Source organism: Drosophila novamexicana, unplaced genomic scaffold (genome assembly GCF_003285875.2).
Source record: "Drosophila novamexicana strain 15010-1031.04,08,12 unplaced genomic scaffold, DnovRS2.1 tig00000193-arrow-pilon, whole genome shotgun sequence".
In the NCBI taxonomy this organism is placed as follows: domain Eukaryota; kingdom Metazoa; phylum Arthropoda; class Insecta; order Diptera; family Drosophilidae; genus Drosophila; species Drosophila novamexicana.
In genome coordinates this window covers 4,094,869-4,117,783 of record NW_020824787.1, presented here as the reverse complement: position 1 = coordinate 4,117,783, position 22,915 = coordinate 4,094,869, and the positions used below count along the sequence as shown (strand labels likewise).

Genomic DNA, 22,915 nt, shown 5'->3' with positions numbered 1-22,915 from the left:
AGAAGGAGAGAGAGAGGGAGAGTGAGAGAAGTGAGAAATATATAGATTATAATACAAATACAAGAGAACGAAAACTGTAATAAGTATGAGCGGGACAGACAGCAAATGGGTATGATATACAGGACATTTTAAAGTAGTAGAGAAAGAATAAAGTATAAAGAGAGAGAAAGAGAGAGAGAAATAATGTTGATAGAGAGAGACAAAGAGGAAAGCGAAGTGCAAGACGACATAGATTAGATTCTAGAAGAGAGAAAAAGAGAAAGCGAGTGTGGAAGATGGAGAAATAGAGATATCAAGAGTTACAAAGATAAATAATGAATTATGAAAACAAAATGGCGCATGAGAGACAAAGAAAAGAGCACAAAAAAGTCAGTTTATTTGTTTTATAAAGGTTTCTGATTTAAGTTAAGAAATTTATAAAACATTTTGTACATTTTGAATATCTTTAGCGTCGCATACACCATTAATACACAACCCAATTTTAATGAGAATAGCTACCCATTGAGACTAATATTTTGCGCAGTGTAGCCTCTGCACTTGCCGCCGTATTACATAAGCGGATAGCCAGGAGCAAGGAGTGAGCTCTGAATCCTCGAGGCCCAACCCTGTCGGCAATGTCCGGCAAACTGATTTAAGCAGCTCACACAACATTTAATAAACGTTGAAAGTAAATGTCATTAGTGAAAGAGATGCTCGCTTCACGAAACACTTGGGTGTGTGTGTGTGTGTTGGGGGAGAAAGGGAGGGGTTGGGCCTCAGGTTCGACGTCTGGGTCTGGGGGTTTTCGGGTCGGAAGCCGTTCTGCGCTGACACTTGATGAGCTGTCATAACATTAGATCAAGTCTGGGCAGCATGTGGATGAGGCTGCAGCAGCAGAAGCAGCAGCAGCAGCAGCTCATTAGTCGTGGAAAACTGTTTACTCTGCTTATTATTATAAACATTAAATGAGGCAAAGGGAAAATGGCAGCTGGCGGGGTTGGAGAGCGGTGCGTTTGCTTTAACGGCTTCAACTAAAAATGCACTTTAACTTAATATTGTTGTGCGCAACGAGACAGAGAGAAAGAGCGACAGTGACAGAGATAGGGTGGGAGTGAGCGAGAGCGACAGCTGGGCCTAATTGATTGATTGATTGATGCTCTGATGGATTGAGTGTGATTGACTGCTTGGCTAACCGACTGAGCTATAGACGCCATATGCCAATGTCAAAGGTGTCAAGAAAAGTTACTTTCCACAAATATTTATTTGACTTGTTGAAATATTTTTCAGCAAAAAACAATTTTTATTTTTGTTTAAGATTTTTCTCGCAGCTGTCATTGCTTTTAAGTGATTGGCCCCGAACAGCGGGCAGCGGGGAAATTCGATGCGCTTAATGAAAGCGACACTTGACGGCAGACAGAGCAGATATTAATACATAGCATACACACAGCTGTGGCTGCCTATTTGGTAGCCTGACTAATCAAAAAATTATGAGACGATTTGTTACACCAAATATTAAGTTCATTGGCAGCGTGGAAGTACTTATAAATTGAGGGGCATTGGGTGAGAAATGGAGAAAAAGAATCACTTGATTGAGATGTGGGCGCGGGGCAGACGAGACGAATCAGTATAATCACAATTCGGGCATTCAAAGAGAGACTGAGATCGGAAAGATGAAAATAATTATACTGGTAGAAAGCAGCATAAAATAATTGCAAGCTGAATGTTAACCTTATATGAATATGTGAGATTAATCTTAGAGAACTGAATAAAATTCAAAACTTTTTGAACGCTTGTTGCAGCGCTGCTTGAAGCTCCTTAAAACTGCATAAATATGAATATTTGGGGAAGCAGCTCTGAAAGCTCGTTAAAGCTCAAAGTTTCGCCAATAATATTATTCTAATTATGGTCTAAGGCAGCTTTGAAAGATCGATCAATCTCATAGCAGAACATATAAATGCAATAAGATATGACTATGATTATTTGTGGAAGCTTTGAAAGCTCGTTAAAGCTGAAAGTATACTCAATTTAAAGGTCACCGTTTGATTAATTGGCTACTGACTTACATATATTCTTAAAAGTCAGAGATCAAGTTATGAGAACACAAGCTTTCCCAGACAAGAAAAAAAGAGGAAAATGCCAAGATAAAGCTTGAAGCAGATTTAAGTAAAACTTGTAATAAAAACCAGTCAGATTTCAGTGGCTAGCGCCACAAATGACTTCCGTTACAGACACAAATTATAATGTAAATCGATGCAACATGAACATGAAATATAATTGAATTGAAAATGTTGCCACACACAGCAGCAACAGCAGCAACTCAACAGCAGCACAACTGACAGCAACAACAACAGCAGGAGCAACAAAAAAAACGTCAACGTCAACAACCACATGGCGGACTAAGTAAAGGGCAAAATGCTAATAAATGCAAAAAAAAAAAAAACTGAGAAGCAAAAAGAGAGAAGCAAGCTAAATAGAAGGAAAGAAAACGCTAAACACAACATTGTTGCTCGTTTGGCCAATGACAACTACGAGAACGTCATGTAACATGTAACTGCACATCAAATATGGATGGAAAAGCTGAGAGACCTGCGGGGCGTATACAGTAGTGGTAGGGGGACAGTTGAGCAACTTGGCGGCGATATATCATCAAAGCGCAGGCCAGGCACTCGGCCAGATCAACAGAGCCAAAGATGTTGCTGTTATAGCTGACGGCAGCAACATCAGCAGCAACAGCAGCAGATGCAGCAGCAACTGCAAAATCAATGCAATTTCTATTTGTAAATGACCAAAATGAGCAAACAGAACGTTGCTGTTGTTATTGTCAGTCACATGCATACGATTTGAGCCAATACATGGCTAAAATGTTGCCAGCCATGTTGCATGCGACTGCAATTGCAGCTTGAGACCACCTTTGAGCGAGCGATGCAGCAGCAGCAACTGTTGCTGTTGTTGTTGCTTGCATTTCTATTTATTTCACAATAATTAATAAACACATTGCCAACAATTTATCACTGGCATGTTGCAGGTTGTTGTTGTTGTTGTTGGTGCTGCGTGTGCTGCTGTTGCCGGCAAATCGATTAAGCTATCTTTGGACGCAGATGAGTTGAGGGAAAACGAATTAAAAACACAAAAACAAAACGCACAAAAAAACAAGAACATATGAGCCGAGAAATATGAAAAACGGGCGCCGGCTTTTGATGCATGTTGCTGCACGGCATTCGCAACAGCAACAACAGCAACAGCAGCAGCAACAACAACAACAGCAGCAGCGGAGGCAGCAGCAACCACGGTACGGCTGCAAAACTTGACTTGCTTGCCACGTTGTTGCTCGTATTTGTTTTTATTTTTCATTCTTGGCGCACAAAAAAATTCAATTTAAAAATTATTGCTGCACTTGGCTGCGTTGCTGCACGGCGGCAACATGTGCCTGCCCACAAACATGTTGATTATTTAGCAGCAACATGCAGAGTGCAATGTGCGAGCCGTGCATGACAAGTGAGCGGGACGCGGTGCAGACGCTTGTTGCTGCCGTACGCAACAGCAGCAACTGGCAACTGGCAGCAGCAGCAGCAGCAACAGGCCCAACAACAGCAACATAATTTGTTGCCAGCAACATGGGCCGCTTAAGTTTAATTTCGCATTTTGCATTTGGCATTTGGCTCATTTGCATTTTACTGTCAAATTAATCCAATTTAACACAAGCAGCAAACATTGCAAGCCAAAACATCCTCCAGAGTTGTTGTTGCTGCTGGACCTTTGGTTTGACTGGGCTTGGAACGGGTTGTTAGGGCTACGCAAAATGCTTTGCTGCCAAAACGAACAACATAATTACCGTTAAGAATTGCGCGCTGAACAGAACATTTTAGGAGCTGGCAGCCAATTCCCCAAACCCAACCCGCCACTCACCTTGTGGACCCCTTAATTGCCAGCAATGTCCACTGGCAACCATTTGAGGCAAACGCTGCAGCTGCCCCGTGGCCAAGCGCACGATTTTGCACGGGCCAGTGTCTAGAGTCTAGCTTTTGTGGCATTAGCAATATGGGAAACGAATCGCTGACCAGACGCGCCACTCAACATTGCGGCATGTGCAACATGTTGCAGCGGCAACTATTGCTGCTGCTGTTGCTGCTGCTGCTGCTGCTACTTAGCTGCAGGAGATGACCGCACGTATCGATCGCATTCCGCGTTCCTAATTCGCCAGCATTTTGCTCAGGCTCAAGCTTCCTTACCATATTCAGCAGATAGCGCGAAACGCGCGACTCTGTCGCAAATCAGATACCAGAGGGACAGCCAGCATGAGGAGGAACAGCGAGATGCTGAGAGAAGGAGGCAAGAGGTGGAACAGAGATGTGGCAGCGAGCTCTTAGGCTTAGCATATGCAGATGGAAGCCCTCCGCTACGCAACACGCTAAAAATTATTTGCATACGTTAGAAGCAGTGGCAACAGAGTTCAGCGGATCTTGCTTGTATCTACAAGATACAATATTAAATTTAAAACCGCGCAGAAACGAAACGAAACGAAATATGTTAAACGCGTGACTAATGTGAGAACGTTCCACGAGATACATTTTGTTCGTTAGCCGAGACTTGATCAATGATCAGACACCGACATCAGCAACAGCAACTCGATTGCGGCTGCGACTGCGGCTGTGGCTGCTGCTTGGCTAATTAGCTATGCAAACTATGAGATACACAGCCAAAGATACGCGCAAATCTTCTAGACTTGCTTTTCTTCTTCTACTCTGCTTTTTTTTGGCTTAGTCCGTTTTTTTTTTTTTGGCATGTTATTTGCAAAATGCCTGCAGCGTCATGCGTGTAATCCGAGTTGAAAAGAAAGTTTAACTCGATTTACTTCCAATTAACTGCCATTTTCGGCTTTTGTATCTGTATCTTTGTATCTTTTTTCTTGCCTGTGTTGTGCTGTGTGTGGGCGCCAAATTCGTAGCTAAATGGCGGCTCAAAATTGCTTAGACAGACTTTAAGTCGTTTTTTTTTCTTCCTCTGTTTTTTAAAGCCTGTAATTTAACTAAAGACTGATATTTGATGTCTGGACTAAGTGGCCTTGCGTTGGCATGAGGAAATCTCTTTTGGGGGCTGCATAAACGATGTTGAGTGATGTGGAGCAAAGCAGCGTATGAGCTCCTGCCCACAGGTATTGGCGGCTATTATCAGCCAAATTAAGTTGCGTTACCAGCCTTTAAGATTAGCTATACTTAAGATCTGGAGTGGTCTTTCATATCTAACTGCCGTTTAGCAAGTGCATTCGTGCGTTTACTCTAATGAATATTCGGATGTTTTGTTGCTAAGCTGTGCGGAATTTCGCTGCGAACTAGAATTTTCGCTACGAATTAATGTTAAACGTCAATCGGAACGATTAAGCATGAAATTGCGTCAAGTTCTTAATGATATTTCATTATGTAGCTATTATAGAGAAATCTTTGTGTTTTGCAATTTACCATGAAATGGAAGTGGGACTCTTTCAGCATTTAGGTTAAGTATTTTTGGCATTAATTAATTTTTATTCAAATTGTTTGGGCAGAAAAGTTACAAGTTATTTTTACCAAAAATTTCCATATCTTAACTGTGCGACAAAAATAAGAAAATATATATTGAATATCAAAAAAAAATTAAATTTCATTAATGTAATATTTCTTCCATAAGCAAAATTGAAAGCAAAAACTGAACTAAACATTTTTTTAGAGATTTTGTCTGACGAGTTTTAATAAAAATTTAATAACATTTATCTAAATCATTAGATTTCTCAATAAATAACAATATATATTGACAATGAAAAAGTTCTTATTATAGTATTCTTATTATAGTAATTATTCTTAGACATGCTTGCGGAAAGTTTTTTTTAAGATAACTTCTGGTAATCTAATATATGTTTGCAAGCTCAAAAATTCTTTCGCACGGCTAATTTTTTAATTACAAAAAATATAAAATTCAAATTCTCACTCTAAATAATATACTGTCATTTTTTCCAATATATTTACTCCTTTATGATGTAGTATATTATACTCTTAAAAGTGAATATAACTTCCTGTGGATCCTTTATCTACTGGCTTTCTTCTGTTCCAGTTTCTAATTGCTGCCTTTCACCAACTGCTGCTGCTTCTTCTTGAAAGAAACTATGCACCTGCCTGCAATGCAGGATATATTCTTATTATTATACCAACTTTATCGACTACATTGTATCTTGGAAAAGCAAGAGGAAAAACGAAAAACTGTTGCCATCAGCTACCCGCACAAATTGTCTACCTAAACTCTTGAAACATACCAAATGCCATTCTTCTGCTTCTTCTTCGTGTTGTTGTTGTTTTATTTTACTTGTTCTTCTTCTTGTTGAACCTTTTTTATTTTTCTGTCTAGCTCTCTTTCTATCGCCCGCTCTCTTTAGATTTCTATGTTTCTATTGTGTGTGTGTTGGTTTTTTTTTCGACTATTTGGTTTTTATTATTTTTGGTAAAATTTATGACTCGTTGCCGCCAGAGTCTTGAGCCTCGGGTCTAGTGTCTAGAGTGTGACCATGCCATGTGTTGCATTCAACTTGAGAATGCGTTTCTTGTTTCCACACACACACACACACGCACACCATTGTTTGTGCATTCGTTTAGCGCGCTGCAGCTAATCGCCTGGGCTCTTCTCTACCTACGCATGCTACGAATCTTTAGAGACCGCAGTCCACAGAACCCGAACCCAAACCCGAATCCAAATAGATATTTCTATTCTATTTGGCGGCACAAATTGCCTTTGACCTTGTCTTTGTCTGGCCAAAGGGAAAACGGCAGGCAACACTATGAAGCACATTGACGGCCATTTTGGAGTTTTTCAGTGTTGGAGGCCATTGAAATAATTTTGCCGCCTTTGCATTGTTGCTTCAATTAGGCAGCATTTGAGCCAAGAAGAAAAAAGAGAATCTAAGGAAAACTTTGCACATTAAATGGAAATGGAAATTGCTCCAACTGTGTCTGTCTCGCCCGCTGTTAAAACACAGATAAACATAAAAATTTAGCAGCATGAAAATTGTTAAATTTTATTAGCAAACTTTTTGCTGTTTTATATATGAACAAAAATTTAATTTGTAACACTGGCCAACATCAAAAGCAGCTGCTTTTTTGGCTATTCAGTCGAAACCAAAAAAAAAGGGAGAAAAAAGAAAACAAATAAAATTATACTAGTGGAGTTTGCTCGACGAGCAGTTGGTCTGTTAAGCGGAAAAGTAGTTTGATTTTCTTTGTTTGCAGGTGTTTATAGATTTGTAAGAGTGCGGCTTGAGATTTATAAGAAACGCCATCAATTTAAGCGAATTTCATACACGAGAGCTCACATAAGAAATTTACCAAGTGTAGCTTATATAGTTCCCGAGATCAGTGAGTATATGTGGGTGAATATATAGGCAGGAAGTATTTTTTTTTAAGCAAGCACAGTTTTTGCTGCTGTTTAAGTAGCTGAAAAATGATACAGCTAGATAAAGTACTCATAAGCATTTTCCATACAATTTTAATATTTATTTTTACTATTGTTATAAGAAAATTTTAATTAGTTATTATCAACTGGAGAATGCTTGAAGAGGCTGTTGGCAGCTATCAATTGTTTTTCAGCTACGTTGAATACAAAAGACTTCTCTTCGAAATTTTTGAACTTTAATCTCTGAAATCCATGAGGCCAAAAAGAAACAAAATGGCAGGAAAATAACCAAATAGGGATTATATAAATATATATATAAGTATATATTTATTGCTAGGTATAGTTAAACATTTATGTGTTTAAGTGTATCTATCTCTCGTAATGCCCTTTCTGGCCAATTCTCTGATTACAGGGTATTAGCAAATATAATCATATAATTTTTTTTGTTGCCCCCAACTTTCTGTTTGGTTGCGTTTGCCGTTATTGCAACTGCGTGTAGTCACTGTATATAAACTCATATAGATTACTCCGTGTGTGTGTGTGTGTGTAATGGTGTGTAGTTGTGTGTGTGTGTGTAGTTGTGTGTGCGTGTGTTTGTGTGGGTTTTACCTGACTCAGTGTGGGATTATGCCTGCCAATGCGAAATTATACAACTTTGGCAACTCTGGCTTTGTTTTCTCTCGTCTTTTTTATTTTGGTTTTGTTTTTGGTTCTACGAAATTGTTGCTTATTGCTTTTGGTCTCTGCGTTTAAGCCCCTCGCTCGCTCTCTTTCTCCCTTTCACTCTCTCTGTCTCACCCTCTCCCTTTAATCCGCACCCTCTACACGGTAAGTTATTGTGTGGATGCAGGTAAGCGTGAAAATTTGCTAAGCCAACTTAATGCAAGTTCTTCTTGGGATCTCTGCTTCCTGCTGACCCCTACGCATTGTTTTATTTATCTTTTCGGCTGTTGTTTTTTTCTTCCATTGTTTTCAATACTGTGTCTGCAGCGGGATGCTGACCCTGTGCACCCTGTCGCCGCGTACCGCACCCTGTCTCAACTGTCGCCTTACCCGCTGCGTCGGCAATTTATGCGGCATTCACACATTTATCGCCAAGTTGTATCTGTATCTGTTGCTGTTGCCTTTGCTGCTGCTGCTGCCTCTCCTAATAGAGATATGACTTGGAACCTGAACCGTGGCTTTATTTAATTTATACATTAACCCCTTTGGCTGCGTCGTCGTCGACGTCGTGTCACACGATTTACATTGCATGTTGTCACGTCATTCTGTCAACAGTTTGCAACTTTAACTTGGCCCTGAATTATACACACACTCGCACCTCGGGACACGCCCCAGGATAAGGCAACAGCCATTGCCCCCCCCCCCCCCCCCCCCCCCATACCACGCTTTTGGCCCCCTTCATCTTTATTTTTTGCTGCGCTTTGGCTACCGTGAGTAATTAAGCCGCATGCCTTTGGCCTCTTGCCACATCTTGACCAAGTTTTTTTTTGCTTTTGTGGCAGCTTCAAAAGTCTCAGCCGCTGTTGCGGCTGCCAGCTCATTCCTAGATCCAATTAAAGCGCTATAAAAATCACTTAAGAGTCGCGCATTTGACAATCAACTTTAATAAAGACCATGAATGGGCTCCGACCCGCCCCCTCGACATCTCCCGCGCCTGTGACTCAACCTTGACCCAGGCGATGCGGCAAATGGCGTTGACAATAAATGGGCAACAGGATTCGGCGTATGGCAAACATTGTTGCCAGCCTAGAGCTGTGGCATGCCAAAGACGGCGAAGTGCGAGGGGTGCTGGGAGTAAAACAAGCCAGGGCAAACAAGTTGCGATAACAACAGCAGCAACAGCAACAACAACAACCCTGCAACAACGACCAAAAAAAAAGGGCGCAAAAAAATTATGAAAAATTAATTTCTGCCCGACGGCAAACTCCGCTTTTTGTTGCTCTTTTTTCCTGTGAAGAGCAGCGAGCAGGGGCCGTGGCAGACAGACACATGGAAAGTGATTCGCAGGGTCAGGAAAATTATTGTTGCTCATGTTTATGCGTGTATGTGTGACTGTGTGTGCGTGCGTGTGTGCAAAACTAAGTGAATCATGAAATGTTGCCAGATGACTTTACAAATGGGTTTAATAGTTTTATGCGAATTTAGATGGAATTACGAGTTGATTCAAGCAACAAAGTAAACTTTTAGCTAATGTGTTTTGTGTTTATCTATGCGAGCGTTGCCATATCGCTTAACATATTAATGTAATTGAGTGGCTTAGAAGCGTGCCAGTGTTGGGAAAGGCTATCTAATGTGATGAGATACTTTGAAGATTACTATTCTGTTTCAATATCATGACTAGATGTCACGGATAGACCCCCTTAAGGGAACTACAAAAAAATATTTATAAAAATTGCTCACATCATGGTTGAGTTTACCCTTAGTTGAGTTGCCTGCGCTGCGCTTTTGTCTGAATGCTTTACAATACATTCCACTGTTGCGGTAACGATGACGATTGCCACCACCAACAACCAGCGACAACAGTGGCAACTTTGGCTGCAGGCGTGCCCCTTCTATGCGCGCCCCTTAGCTTGCCCCCCTGCTCAACCTATTGAGCATCTTTGGATATGGGCGCAGTCAGCGCGTTGCCCTTCGATTTGTTGGTCTGTCATCATGCCTCATCATTGTCAGCCGCCTGGACGCTCGACTCGTTGCCTGGTGAATGCCTCCCGACTGACTCCTGCCGCTCACTGCGCTGTTCAACAACGTTTATGTTGTCGTTGTCGTCGACGTCGTCGTCGTCAGCATGTGCAACATTTTCATCATCATTATTTTATGTTGCAGGCAGTTGGGCGAAGAAGACGCAACTAACCAAAGGCTTTACCTTGCCGCAGACGCTGCTTACACACTTTTTTCTTCTCTTCTCCTGCCTCGTATTTATGCATTATTGAATATTGTTTATAAAGCGACATGTTGCTGTTGTGTTCTGCCTTCTGTTGCTGTTGATATTGCTCTTGTGTCGTGCACACACAGGCAGCAATTGCCGCTGTTGTCGCGCAATTATGATTTGAACTCTGCATTTTTTTGTTTACATTGCTAGCCTGGGAATGTTTATGATGCGTAAATATTTACAATACTCCCGCAACGCAGCCACAACAGCAGCAGCAGCAGCATCAGCAGCAGCAACAGTTGCTGTTGTGCCCGTATTTAAGCGACATTTGAATTGAGCCATCAATGCCAGCCAATTGTCAACCATAAGCCAAATCGCAGCAAGTGCCAAACAAATGTCAGTTTGTCAGGGATCTGCGATCAGCGATCACTGATCACTGATCATCAACAACTCTGATCCTCACAGCAATGCAGTGTGAATCAATCCAGCAACAACAGCAACAGCAACAAACTGCAGTCCGCAGCTCGGCTGAGCAATCTCCACGTCGAGACGTTGAACGTTGATTTTTATTGACAGCTCACAGCGGTTTATTAATGATCGTGCTGGGTTGCCCGATTGTCAGAGATAGAGAGCGAGTATGAGACAGGGAGGGAGTGAAGAGTGTGAGCGTTAAGATCTCTGGAGATGCGAGCTGAAGATTGAGACGGCGACTTTTAGCTAAACACGCGATGGCTACACATCAATCTGTGCAGCTCTTGAGCATCAAGCATGTTGCCCGTCTCCGTCTCCGACTCCGACTCCGAGAATCACTCAGCTGTCCTGGACTGGCTGGCCGCGAGGATCGTCATGCAAATTCTTGGGTGTATTGCGCACTCGCATGATTAATTAGACGCACAAATTGCAGCTGCGTTTGTAATTAATTTTGTTCTTAAAAATTTATGAAGCAAAACCTTGCCGAGGATCGTTAAGCAAGCGCGTTCTGCACATAATTATGCAGTCGCAGCACGTAACAACTTTGCGACTCTCCGGCTGAATGCCTAATTAGGCAAAACGCATAAACGAATAATCGAATAATCGATCTGACAATTTATACAAAATCATGCTAAATCAATTAGTCAGTGTTGAGCGGCCCACATGATGCCAGGCCTCAGCGTGACTTGGCTAGAAAACGTTTACAAATTCAAAAAAAAAAAAGAAAGAAGATAAATTTCCTAGAATATCATCTGACAGACATGCCGACATTTGCATGGGCCCACGAAATGCATCCAACTCGAATAGAATTTCCCACAAGGTGCGTCACAGACTATTCAAATATTTACCACAGCCACACCCGGCTAACCCAGTTCTAGTTCCAGTTCCAGTTCCAGCTCTGATTTCGATTGCAATGTTTATTTTACAAGAAACGCAAGGGAGAAAGAGAGAAATGCGCTAATGTAAACAACAGCTCGTCAAACAAATGTAATTCGAGCCTAGCTATGAAATAAAATGTAAAAAATAAAACTCCAAAAACAAAAGAAGCGGAACGTCGTCTGCTGTCACTCAAAGTCGGAGCTCGGTTCGCTTCGGCTCTTAAAATGTAAATAATGCTAAAAAAAAGAGGAAAATAAAAAAAAAAGAAATGCCAAAGCGACGGCGACAAGTGACGCCTTATCTTAAATGCATGCCTCTTCGAGAGCTGCCCCTGCCCCTATTCGTGCCCCAACGAAGTGTCGCAGCACTCTCAAGTGATTGGCCTATCGCATTTCTCTCTCCATTTGCCACACAGCGCAAAAGTGCAATAAATTAAGTATAAAACCCGCTTCGCACTTGGCATTTCGTAAAAAAAAAGTGCTATATGACGCGACTTTAGGAGCCAATCTCCGAAGCAACTAAAACTAATGAATTCGATGACAAAACTAGTTGAATTGAAAGCTACCAGGGTTTTCTTCTTAGTTTATGCTGCCACGTGGGTTGTTTTAATAGTTTCCCTAAGGCAAAAGCAGATACGCGCTATAAAATAAAAAACAAAAACAAGTTGATTAAATCAACTTTTACGGTATTTATAGCTGCGATCGAAAAGAAATTGAGTAGAAAATATTCGATCCCGTTTTTAATGAGCTACTCGTTTGCGTAGGGAGTATGAAAGTACGATTTTATGTAGGGTTACGAATTTAAACTGGAATTTTGGGCGTAAAATATTTTTAATAACTGAATAATTAAATATAATAAATATTCGTATTTACGTACGAACGCATAATTTCCAAATCTAATTTAAGACTATTTATAAAAATTATTTAATAAATTTTATAAATGAACAATTTAATATCTGAAATATTCACAATATTTATATATATTTAAGGAAAATGTTCAGCTTTGTACCTGGATCACTTTCGCATATTTATTGAAAGCAATTAGCTTTGCCAGAATTAAAATGCCAGCTAGAATAAGTTAGCTATTTCTTATGGAGCTACCCATGAGTAGCTGCGGCAACAACAAATTTCGTATGCAATAAGTAAAGTTTTTTAATGTTTATGGTAAATGCGATGGCAACGCAATATCAATATCGAACGCAAGAGTTCTTAACATATTTCAGTGTCTTATCAGGCGGCGGCAAATGAGTCGAAGTCCGAGTCCGAGTCCGCGTCCGAGTCCGAGTCAGAGACTGTGGGCAACATGTTGCCAAAGAGTGGCCATTGTAGGCTGTTGCTGTTGTTGCACGGGTTGACAGTCATTTAGATTTATGGCTGATTGTCTGCGTGGCAGCCAGCGTCTGTTTATACATAGTTGTTGTTGTTGTTGCTGTTGTCAGGGTACTTGTTGTTGTTGTTGCTGTTGTCAGGGTACTTGTTGTAGTTGTTGCCGTTTTAGCCTTATTTGCACGCAGCGCAGTCCAATTTTGCATGTTGCTGCCTCACGTTGCAGCGCTGCCTGCCCCGTTGATGTTTGTCGTTGTTGTCGTTGTCGCTTACGCAGGTGACTACAAGAAAGCAGCGCCGAGAGCCAGGCGGCAAACTTGTTTAGCAACATGGCCAATTTGCATGTGTCGCACTCGGCGAGGCGGAAGATGCCAGCCATGCCGTAGGGGCTCAATGAGCGGGCAGGGGGCGGGCGGGCCGGCTTAAAGTTTTGGGCGGCCCAAACGCTGGCACAGCTCTCAGTCATTGGTATTAGATATCACAAATGCGATAAACGTCGAACAGCATTTTTTTACTTTATTGATTTAAATGCCAGGCTCGAGCGAGCCGCACATCTTGTGGCATCTTTTCATTTTGGCCACAAAATCAAACAGTTTATGCCCCGCCTGAGTCTGAGTCTTGGGAAAAAGAGATTAGGATTAAGCCGTTTGTCAACTTGTCATAATTGCAGACTGCGATGGCGGCGGCGGCGCCGTCGATCGGCTTGTTAGCAAATTATTAACTTTTTTTTTATCATTCGACTCGCTGTTCTCGTTGTTGTTGTTGTTGTTGTTGTTGTTGTTGTTGTTGTTGTTGGCGACGTGCTTCAACGCCAACGTTGGCGACGCTGTGGCACGTTGCGCGCTCAACGTGGACACAAACGATGACTCAAGGCAATTCTGTGCTGAATTTTTTTTTCTGCTTTTTGTTAAACAATTTTTTGCCGCTGCTGCGCGTAGGCAGCGCATATCCAAATCTCAGCTTGCAACTTGCAACCGGCAAACGCTGGCGGCAGCTGCCAACTCCCAAACTGAAAACTGCAAACTGCAAACTCGAAATTTCAGCTTCATCAAGTGCAAATATGCAAATCTCGGTGCAACGTTTGGTCTGCTGCTCCAGAGCGGTATCCTTGTCAAATGGAAAACTTGCACAAACCTACTCGAATGCCGCAAATCAAGCTGCCAGCCAGCCATGAATATAGTTTGTTGCGCCAGCTAAATTAGCTCTTGCTAATAGGAATTTATGCTAAGGCTATGCGAATTAACAGATTCAAGAAAATATCTCAAACTAATCTAATTTATATATAAATATTATAAAATATACAAATATTTATAAATATTGTAATACATACAAATATTTAACAATATTATAATCAAATAAAAAATATATAATTATTTACTTAGAACAGAGAAGTCTATTAACATGGAAGCCTATTAAGCAAATTGGGCTAGGATTAAAAAAAAAAAAATATATATATATAGAGTACAGTTAAACATTTAATAGAAAAGCATATCACTGAGAATATAACTATTATTTTTTCTAATAATCAATACTAAATTTAAGAAAAAGATACTTAAGAATAGAACACATTTTTAGTCAGGACAAATAGTTTTATATAGAGAGACTTAGAAGTGTTTAAGGATCATAGCTCGGGAAATATTTGAGTTATAATGCTGAAATTTAGTATGCACATAGATGACAACAAAACAAATAAAAAACGAGCATAACTTTTACTGCTTAAAAGCTGTTAAAAATAAAATTAAAGTAGGCACTTGAAAAATATCAATCGAGCTCAGATTGTAGGAGCTCTGTACAGCTATATATATTCATACAGAAGCGGAACCGTCAGTAAAAAAGTTGAGATAGACTTTCTGGCAACAATGGCAAGCAACGAAAAAAGAGACTCGAGACACAAAAACAAACCACATAAACCAAACCAAGGTAAACCCAACGAAAAGGATAGCAGCGACTTGAAGGATATGTTGCAGCAAAGTCTGCACTATTGCGGCTGGCGCAACAGCATACGGACTATAATCCGTAACATTCTCGATCAACGGGGTGTTCAGAATGTATGCTATCGCCAGGTGGCCGAGGAGACAATCCCCATAGCACGGGCCTTGCTGCCCGAGACCGTGCGCCACGAACTGCAGCTGCGCATGCGAAACACCCTGGAGATGGCCCACTGAGAGAGGCAACATGCAACATGCATACTCCTTTCAGCCTTAGACACGTGTAATTTTATATATGGAGTGTATATACGAATATGTACATATACAGCAAATATACGTACTACTCTTTCTCGTAAATCTAGCCAAGGCTCTGGCCATTCGCCGAGAGAGAGTATCCCTTGATTATAGCCCAGCTGGAGCTGGAATCTGGCTGCCTCATCACCTTTCAACTTTTTTGCAAGCAGCTCGCAAAACGCTTCGAGCTTTTGAAGTACGAGCAACGCCTTCTACTCAAAAGCAAAAGCGAAAAAAAAGAAAAATATATGAAAACCCATTTTCCAGGCATTCGCTTTGCATGCAAAAATGTGGCAAGCAACAACTGCAACATTTGGGCAACCGAAAAAATTACGAAAAAACGGCCAAAATAACGGCTGCAAGTTTGCATTTAACGCGGCTGCCAGGCTTAATTTTTTTTCTTGCTTATTTTTAATATCGCGCAGCTCAGGCAAAAATAGAAGAGTAAAAAGACATGAAAAAAACCCACGGCTATGTAAAGCAACAACTACAAAAGGCGACTCGTTGCATTTGCCACACACACACACACACACACACACACAACACACACAAATTGTGGCAAGTTGCTTGCAAGACTCGCCAAGTTTATGTCCAGAATTACGTCCATGTCCAGGAAGCAAAACTCTTGCGTATTTGTGTAGGCAAAACTTGGCGCTTGTCTAAGCTGAGGGACCGTGCGACTTGCTGGTAAGGGGGTAGAGGGGGAGGTCGAGGGGAGGGGAGGCTGAGCGGTTGGGAGCTTAAATTGAGACTCGGCCTGTTCGCTAGTTGGTTTTTCATAATTAATTATTATTTAGCTGGAAAATACCCCTGGCAGATCAAATAACTCAGCTGAGTAGACACAAAAAATGCAAGCGCTTAATTAAAAATAAAAAGAGTAGAAAAAAAATATCAATTAATTCACGCACAACGAAGACGCAAATACACTAGCTTGAGAAATAAATAACATTTGACTTGTGATAAAAATTAATTTGATATGCTAATAAAAAGATCTATTTAGAGCAGGTGAGAATGGTGGAGATGGATAGAAAAGAAACCCAATAAATAGTATTCTTTATTTAACTTATGCATATTCCAATTTACCCAGCATAACTTTTGCAGCAGAGGTTAGTTTAGTTAGTTAGATACCAAGTTTCAGCCACATAGCTCTGAGAGTTGACTAGTTCGGGCGGATAGAAAGAGATATGGGGGCAGCTATACCACTTTATATTGATACAATCCTGTTGCTTGAAGTTGTAGAAGACAACATATGCAATTAAGAGATTAGATAACAAAATTCAGTGAGTTATATTCAAGGAGAGCTCAGTTCGAATAGTTAGCAAATGGTAAGGGGAGCCTATTATGAAATGATAAATGTGGTAAATACGGACATTTGCCAATTTACAAATAGAAACTGCAACAGTTAAAAATATATTCAGGAAAACATATGTTATAGCGGAAATCGATAAGAATGTTTGTAAGAATTAAAAACGAAAATTACATAGAATATCTTTGTTGAGAACTTTGTTTGAATAGCTGGTAAAAGTCGATACTACGAATACTGGCGAACAGATGTAGACAGAATGAAAGACCGAGGTACCAAGTTTAAGAGAGATATGTTTAAGGATATATCCAGTTCGAATAGACAGAACATTTTAAGAAGATTCGTATATAGTTATTGCTAAAACTTTTGAGAATTAACAAAAAACCAAAGCACAAAGAAACTGCAACAGCTTCAAAATTTAGTAAGCAAACGTTCAGGGATATCACTCACAAGACATCATGCATAAGAACCTACTTAGAATAGTTCGAATAGCTCGATACTACGAATACTACAGAGTAAATGTAGAAGTTTTAAGATAAATATGCCTACTGCTGCAATGTAAAAGCCACATAACTACTTTCAGGCTTCAAGCTGCAATGAGTACACAGATCTCATAGACAACCAACGTGAATTAGGTCTGAAGGAACTTTTTTTAATTTGAATTTCGTATGCAACCAAATTAAATAGCTTCCCTCTTTTCTCAGGCAACTGAGCGGCGGCCCATAACAGTTCAGTTGGCCAATCATGTGATTGTTAAAATAACATGTTGCGGCAGCACTTGACTTCATTTACATGTCCCAAAGGGTGCACCTCCCCGCTACTTCGCCCCCTTCGCCGCGTTGCACCCCTGGCCAGTTCAAAGTGCGACCCACAAAACTGGCAAGCCGAGCCGAGCTGCTGCTTAGCCCAATTTCGCATAATGCACATGAGTTGCCTCGGCCCCGCGCTACACTGTCCTACAACAAACTTGAACAGTCGCCACTTTGCAAATTACAATAGAGCCAACGGGCAACGTTCGAAAAATTGAGCCGCAGCAATTGTAACACTTTTTTTTTCGCCCCCCTCTCCACCTCTCGCTCTCTCTCACTTTTGAGCCAAAATCTAAACTAGGCAATAAAAAAAATTGCTCATGAAATTCCCTCGAGACAAACTGCACGCCAGTTGCTGCCCGCCTTCCTCTCTCTCTCTCCTCTCTCACTCCTCCTCTACTTTTGACTAGCTGCGTTTTGTAGCGTTGAGATTCTTGTGAAAAGTGCAGGCTAGCCGGAAAAACGCTCCCCAGAGTAACATTACAAGCATTTGGCCAGAGTTGTCGCAGCTCTAGCTGCTCATTTGTTTCTCTCTCTCTCTCTCTCTCTCTCTCCCGCTTTCTCGCTGTGTGTCAACCCTTGGCAACATGTTGAGGGCGTTTAGCAGCAGATAATTTTTATGACCCGTTCGGATTTTCCTTGGGTCTGAAAGTGTTGCACGCTGCGGCACAAGCAGCCAGCGATTGACCCACCACCCAATTGGACGCACCATCCCTGCCCCATTCCCTTCCCTCCTCGCCCTCTACACTTATAGCTGTGACTGCCGTGTGCCGTGCGAGATAATTTTATACAATTTATTATCAACGTGCGACGGCTTCGTCGCGTGCAACACTTGCCACATGGCCACACAGCTCATCGGTGTGGCAGCCTCAGCGCTTGCCTCCTCAGCTCCTGTTGTTGTTGTTGTTGTTGCGTGTTAAATGTTTTCACGTGACGCACAATCGTTATATATACATATATATGTATACGGCAGTCGTCATTCGACATCGGTATTGCCCCCATGCCCGCCCCGCGACGGTCAATCGTTGCGTGCAGTTGCCGCTTGTTGCATTAAAAAGCGTTTAATAAGCATTAGATTACACATTTCAGTATTTGTGCTAATGCCTTATAGGCGTTTTCCCGTATGCCCGATTCTGATCGGGTTAAGGGTGACCAAGTGTGCGTCTGGCATTATCTCACTTAATGTCCGACACTTGCGCCAATTTAACGCTGCAAGCTTTAAACGCGAAAGAGACTCGTCCCAAGGGGGCAAGGGGGAAGGGGGGAATTTAGAATGCTCGCTACAGGCAACAGCAGAGGTTGATATGCTGATAAAAGTCAAGCAAAATGGGCAAAAGTTGCAGGAAATGCTGATCAAAGTAAGCAGAGATCAGACAGACTAATAGATATAACAAATTCGAGGAGTTCCCCCACAGTGGACTCTCCTTAAAGCGGACAAATTTTGTTTAATCAATAATTCAATTATGTTGCATGCTTTCGCAAAGAAAGGCCTTACTTTTTATTATTTATTTATTTTTAAATTAAGGGAAATAATTAGTTTTGAATAAAAGGAAAATTTGCAATATTTTTCATATATTTTTTGGGTACATTTTATTTTTTTGCATATTAGTATATAGAATAGAAATGAAGAGAATATCTATTTATATATATTTCATTTCATTTTGATATTATTTATTATTCTTTTCTAAGCCATTTTCAAATTCTCAGTTTGAAACAAAGCTCAACTCTTATTTTAAGTAGGGATGAAACTAAATTTGAAACAATGACAAATTTGCAATGTCTACATCGAATAGAAATTTGTTAATTCCACAATTTATTTTTCGATTTATTACACATTGCTTTTTTTCTTGCTCAAGAAACATTTGTTCACATAAAATTTAACTATCACTTACGCAGAGTTTTCTAAAAAAGCTATTGGGTTTGTTTTCTCTCATATTTTGTGCGCGACTGTTTTCCATGGCTTTCAGCTAAACACAAAGCACATGTGAGGTTGCACATTTTCCTTTCAAGACAACCGCAACAAATGACGCAAAGTCTAGTCCAATAATCGACTGCCAGACTAAGTCTATATATGTGTGTGTATATACATATATGGTTATATATGCGCCTGTGATTGTGCATTTTGAAATCTCAAAATATCAAAAACTAACCGCAAAAACCACACAAAGGCCTCAAAACTGTTTCCATTTGGTATTTTGTTAGTTTTCGTTTTTTTTTTTTTTCATTCTTTCTTTATTTTTACTAAGTATGCGCCGATATTTGTTTGGCTTTTGATGTAATTGACCAAGAAAATGGTATCTAAGGCAACGCAATCAGTTTCATGATTATTTTGTGCGCCGATTGTGGGACAATTTAATTGCCTACCGAGAAAAAATATAAATAAAATGTGGAACAGCTTTATAAACACGAAAAAAGTGTCTGAATATGTTGGCCAGGCTTCTGGGAAAAGCATGATATCATAGCACGGACGTCTGTTATAAAGAAAACTATCTGCCTTAACTGAAAAGCTTTGTCAAATGAGTAAGGCGAATTATCTATGTGAACTTATCTAGTTTGAAGTCTGCACAGCCAAATGATTCGAGAATTGAGTACAAACGAAAAAGTAGATAAATTTTTGAATTATGTCTCTGATGTCGTGTCTATAAAGCGGCATTAAAATCCATTAGCGAACGCGCCGCATAAATAAAACCGCGCTGCCTTAATTTCCCGTTGCTGCAACTGGCCAAAAACGAGACACCAAATGTGGCAACGAGAATGGAAACAAATGATGCTAATAAATATTTAGAGACAACGAGAGGGCGAGCTGAGGTGAGCTGCATTTCCACAAAGGATTTGTACGGCCATTAGAGCCAGCCGGAAGTGAAGGTGGAGGAGGAGGAAATGGAGGAGGCTGCCCCAGGTCCCAGTTTGCCCTTCAAAATTCTGTTGAATGTGGCAATATGCAATATGCATAATGGCTGCAGCTGACACTTACCCTTGAGTGCGGCAACTTGTGTTAATCCATTTAATCCAGCCAGAAGCAGCAGCATTTGCAGCAGCAGTTGCAGTTGCAGTTGCATTGTCAGCTGCAGCAGTGGCAACTGCGGCGTCTTCTTTCCAACTGGCTGACGCATCTTTGGGTCGTCGGTTTTCTCTAATTTTAGCAAAGGCGACGCAGCGGCGACATTTTGATTGTTTCTGTTTTTGTCTTGGGTTTGGTTTTGGTTTTTGTGTCGTCGTTTGATCTCGTCGACGTCGTTGTTATTTTGAATTTTATTTTTAATTTTGATTTTAAATTCGTTAGCTAAATGCGGCGTGGCACGCATTTCACATAAATGCATTTTGTCAAGTTTTTTTTTTGTTTTTTGTATTCTTGCGCTCGCTCGTTTTTAATTGGAGCCAACAATTTTTGGCAACGCGTCACCTGAACAGCTTTTTGTTTTCACTCTTGCTAAATCACTTATGTTTCACTTGAAATTTTTGGCACACTCTGGGTCGTGTTTTGAATCCTATGCCATGGCGCTAACAAGACCGGAAACCGGAAGCCGCGTGCAGCCAATGACGTTGCGACGTCGTTACGCACGAAACTGGCGCCCGACCAACCGACAACGATATTTTTCCGCTTAACATGCGAATTCCCCGAAACGAAACGTAAACGAAACGCAACGCACGAACCGCTCGCACAACCGAAGCGACCGAGTACCAGCAGCAAATTGAATGCGCCCCAGCAACATGTTCGCGGCTTGCCCTGTTAAGCTAGCAGCGCACGGTCCACACGCGTTCCACACGCGCGTCACAGTGTGCGCTGCTGCTCGAAATGGCACTGTTAGCACGCTGTGTGCGTGCTCTTCTAACCAATGCGTATGTGCGCTGTTAAACTTGTTGCATGCTGTGGATGCCAAATGTTCGACTTAACAGTCGCTTTGCTTACCTTTGGCCTGTTTCATTTGCGCCTGTTTCTGCTTGCAGCTGTAAATGTTGAGCAACATTTCCTGTTGCAAAATAATGTTGCTAAGACAGCCTGAGTTATTGAGTGCGTGTGATTGTGATTTATTTAAAATATTTGAATAAAACTATTTTCGTGTTGATTTTAATGTGTTTATTATGGCCGGGCCAGTCCACATAAAACGCATTTTATTTATTTATGTATGCCTGCCTTTGTCATTAATATCATTATTTTTTATGACCCTCATAAAAGTAAACATAATGAAACATGCTCTAATAATTTTTAATAATTAACTTGCTAATTTATTTTTGAACATTCACGGTTATAAAGCAAAATTCGGCAGAAATTCTTTGATTTCTATTTTGGAAATTGAATTTCGCTACAATTAAATTTAACTTAATTTATATTTATTTTTCTTGACTTAACGCTTTTTAGTTTCGATATCTCAACTCATTAAGGTGTTGATTGTACCTACTTAAAACTTTTGACATATAAAAATGTTGTTTTGGCTCTAACAATTCTTTTGTTAGTTTCTTCCCAGTTGTGTTGTTCGCGCATTTCGAGTGTTCTATTCAAATCTAAAGTCCCCCGAGTTCTTAATGCGCTGACCATTTACTATCTAATCTGAACGAGTGCCGCACTCGCTCTCCAGCTGTTAGCTCATCCATTTTCCAAACTGCAATAAACTCCAGACAAACTTTGGACGCATTTCACAACAAGCCAAAAGCAGCAAGGGCCACAGAATTCGAATCACATAGATATAGAAACATTTGGGGTCATAACCATATCGTCGTAGACGACGCCTCGGCGGCCGTTAGAAGCCGCTAATGAATTTCGAAAATCAATTGAATGGCCATAGATATTGTATTAATTTATCAAAGTGCATATCCCAAAAAAAAAAAAAAAAAAAACAAATAAAATAAAAACGAGGCTTTTTATAAATCGCTGCCTAATTTCCCAACGTTTGTTAAATAATCAATAGCCCCTCTTGCTCCCTCCCTTCATCTGTCTCTCTTTCACGCTCGCAGGTAGATTTTTTCCTGGAGTGTGAATTCGGTTCTTTAATGCAGCTCAGATACAGATACATTAACCAAGTGTAAAATAAAGGTGTGTATCTTTTTATAGAAAATTGTGCGTGCATTCAAGTCCAGGCCAAGCAGTCGGGTAGTCCGTGTTGCCGGGCTCGCCGGGCAGGTGTTGGTACCAGGTCGGCATATTCCGCTGCTCAACAATGTGCATTGTCTTCCCGAAAAGGTCACAGTGCGTACAATGCACGTACCCAGCCGTGCCAAGAAGGCAGGTAGAGAGCACTAAATGCATGCGTTCAGGTAAACCATATTTCAAATGCCGATAATTGGCCAATTTACGTTGACTCTGGCAGCACGCATTTCTAAACACTGTTGCCGAACTTCTTAAGCACTAAAAACTGACAATGTCGCTTGATTTGATCAAAATATGTACAACTAATTAAAATATTGTCATTGTTGTGATGTTGCCAAACTTCGCTGCGTAATCATTAAAGAAGCTTGGCAATGCTGCAATGTTACGCTATCGCCAAAATTTCACCCTGTTTTACACAAAATTTTGGCAAAGTTACATTTGTTGATTCCCTTCAACAAAATGTTATATTAAGACCCGCTCAGACTCTAGCTTTACCATAATACTCTGCAGCATAAGGCTGTGGCGCTGTTGCCATACTTGTCTAACTTCAGCAAAACAT

The 22,915-nt window shown here is 40.8% G+C and overlaps 1 protein-coding gene across 1 annotated transcript in view; it reads right to left on the bottom strand.

The window, feature by feature from the left end:
* The window catches only part of LOC115758874 (roundabout homolog 1), a 55,051-nt gene extending 34,135 nt beyond the window's left edge, over positions 1 to 20,916 (bottom strand). Inside the window, exon 1 of the mRNA XM_030699669.1 lies at positions 20,245 to 20,916. Within this exon, the coding sequence (XP_030555529.1) occupies positions 20,245 to 20,590 (346 nt within the window). The 5' untranslated portion in view covers positions 20,591 to 20,916. The remainder of the gene's footprint in view (positions 1 to 20,244) is intronic.
* Between the last annotated feature and the right edge of the window lie 1,999 nt (positions 20,917 to 22,915).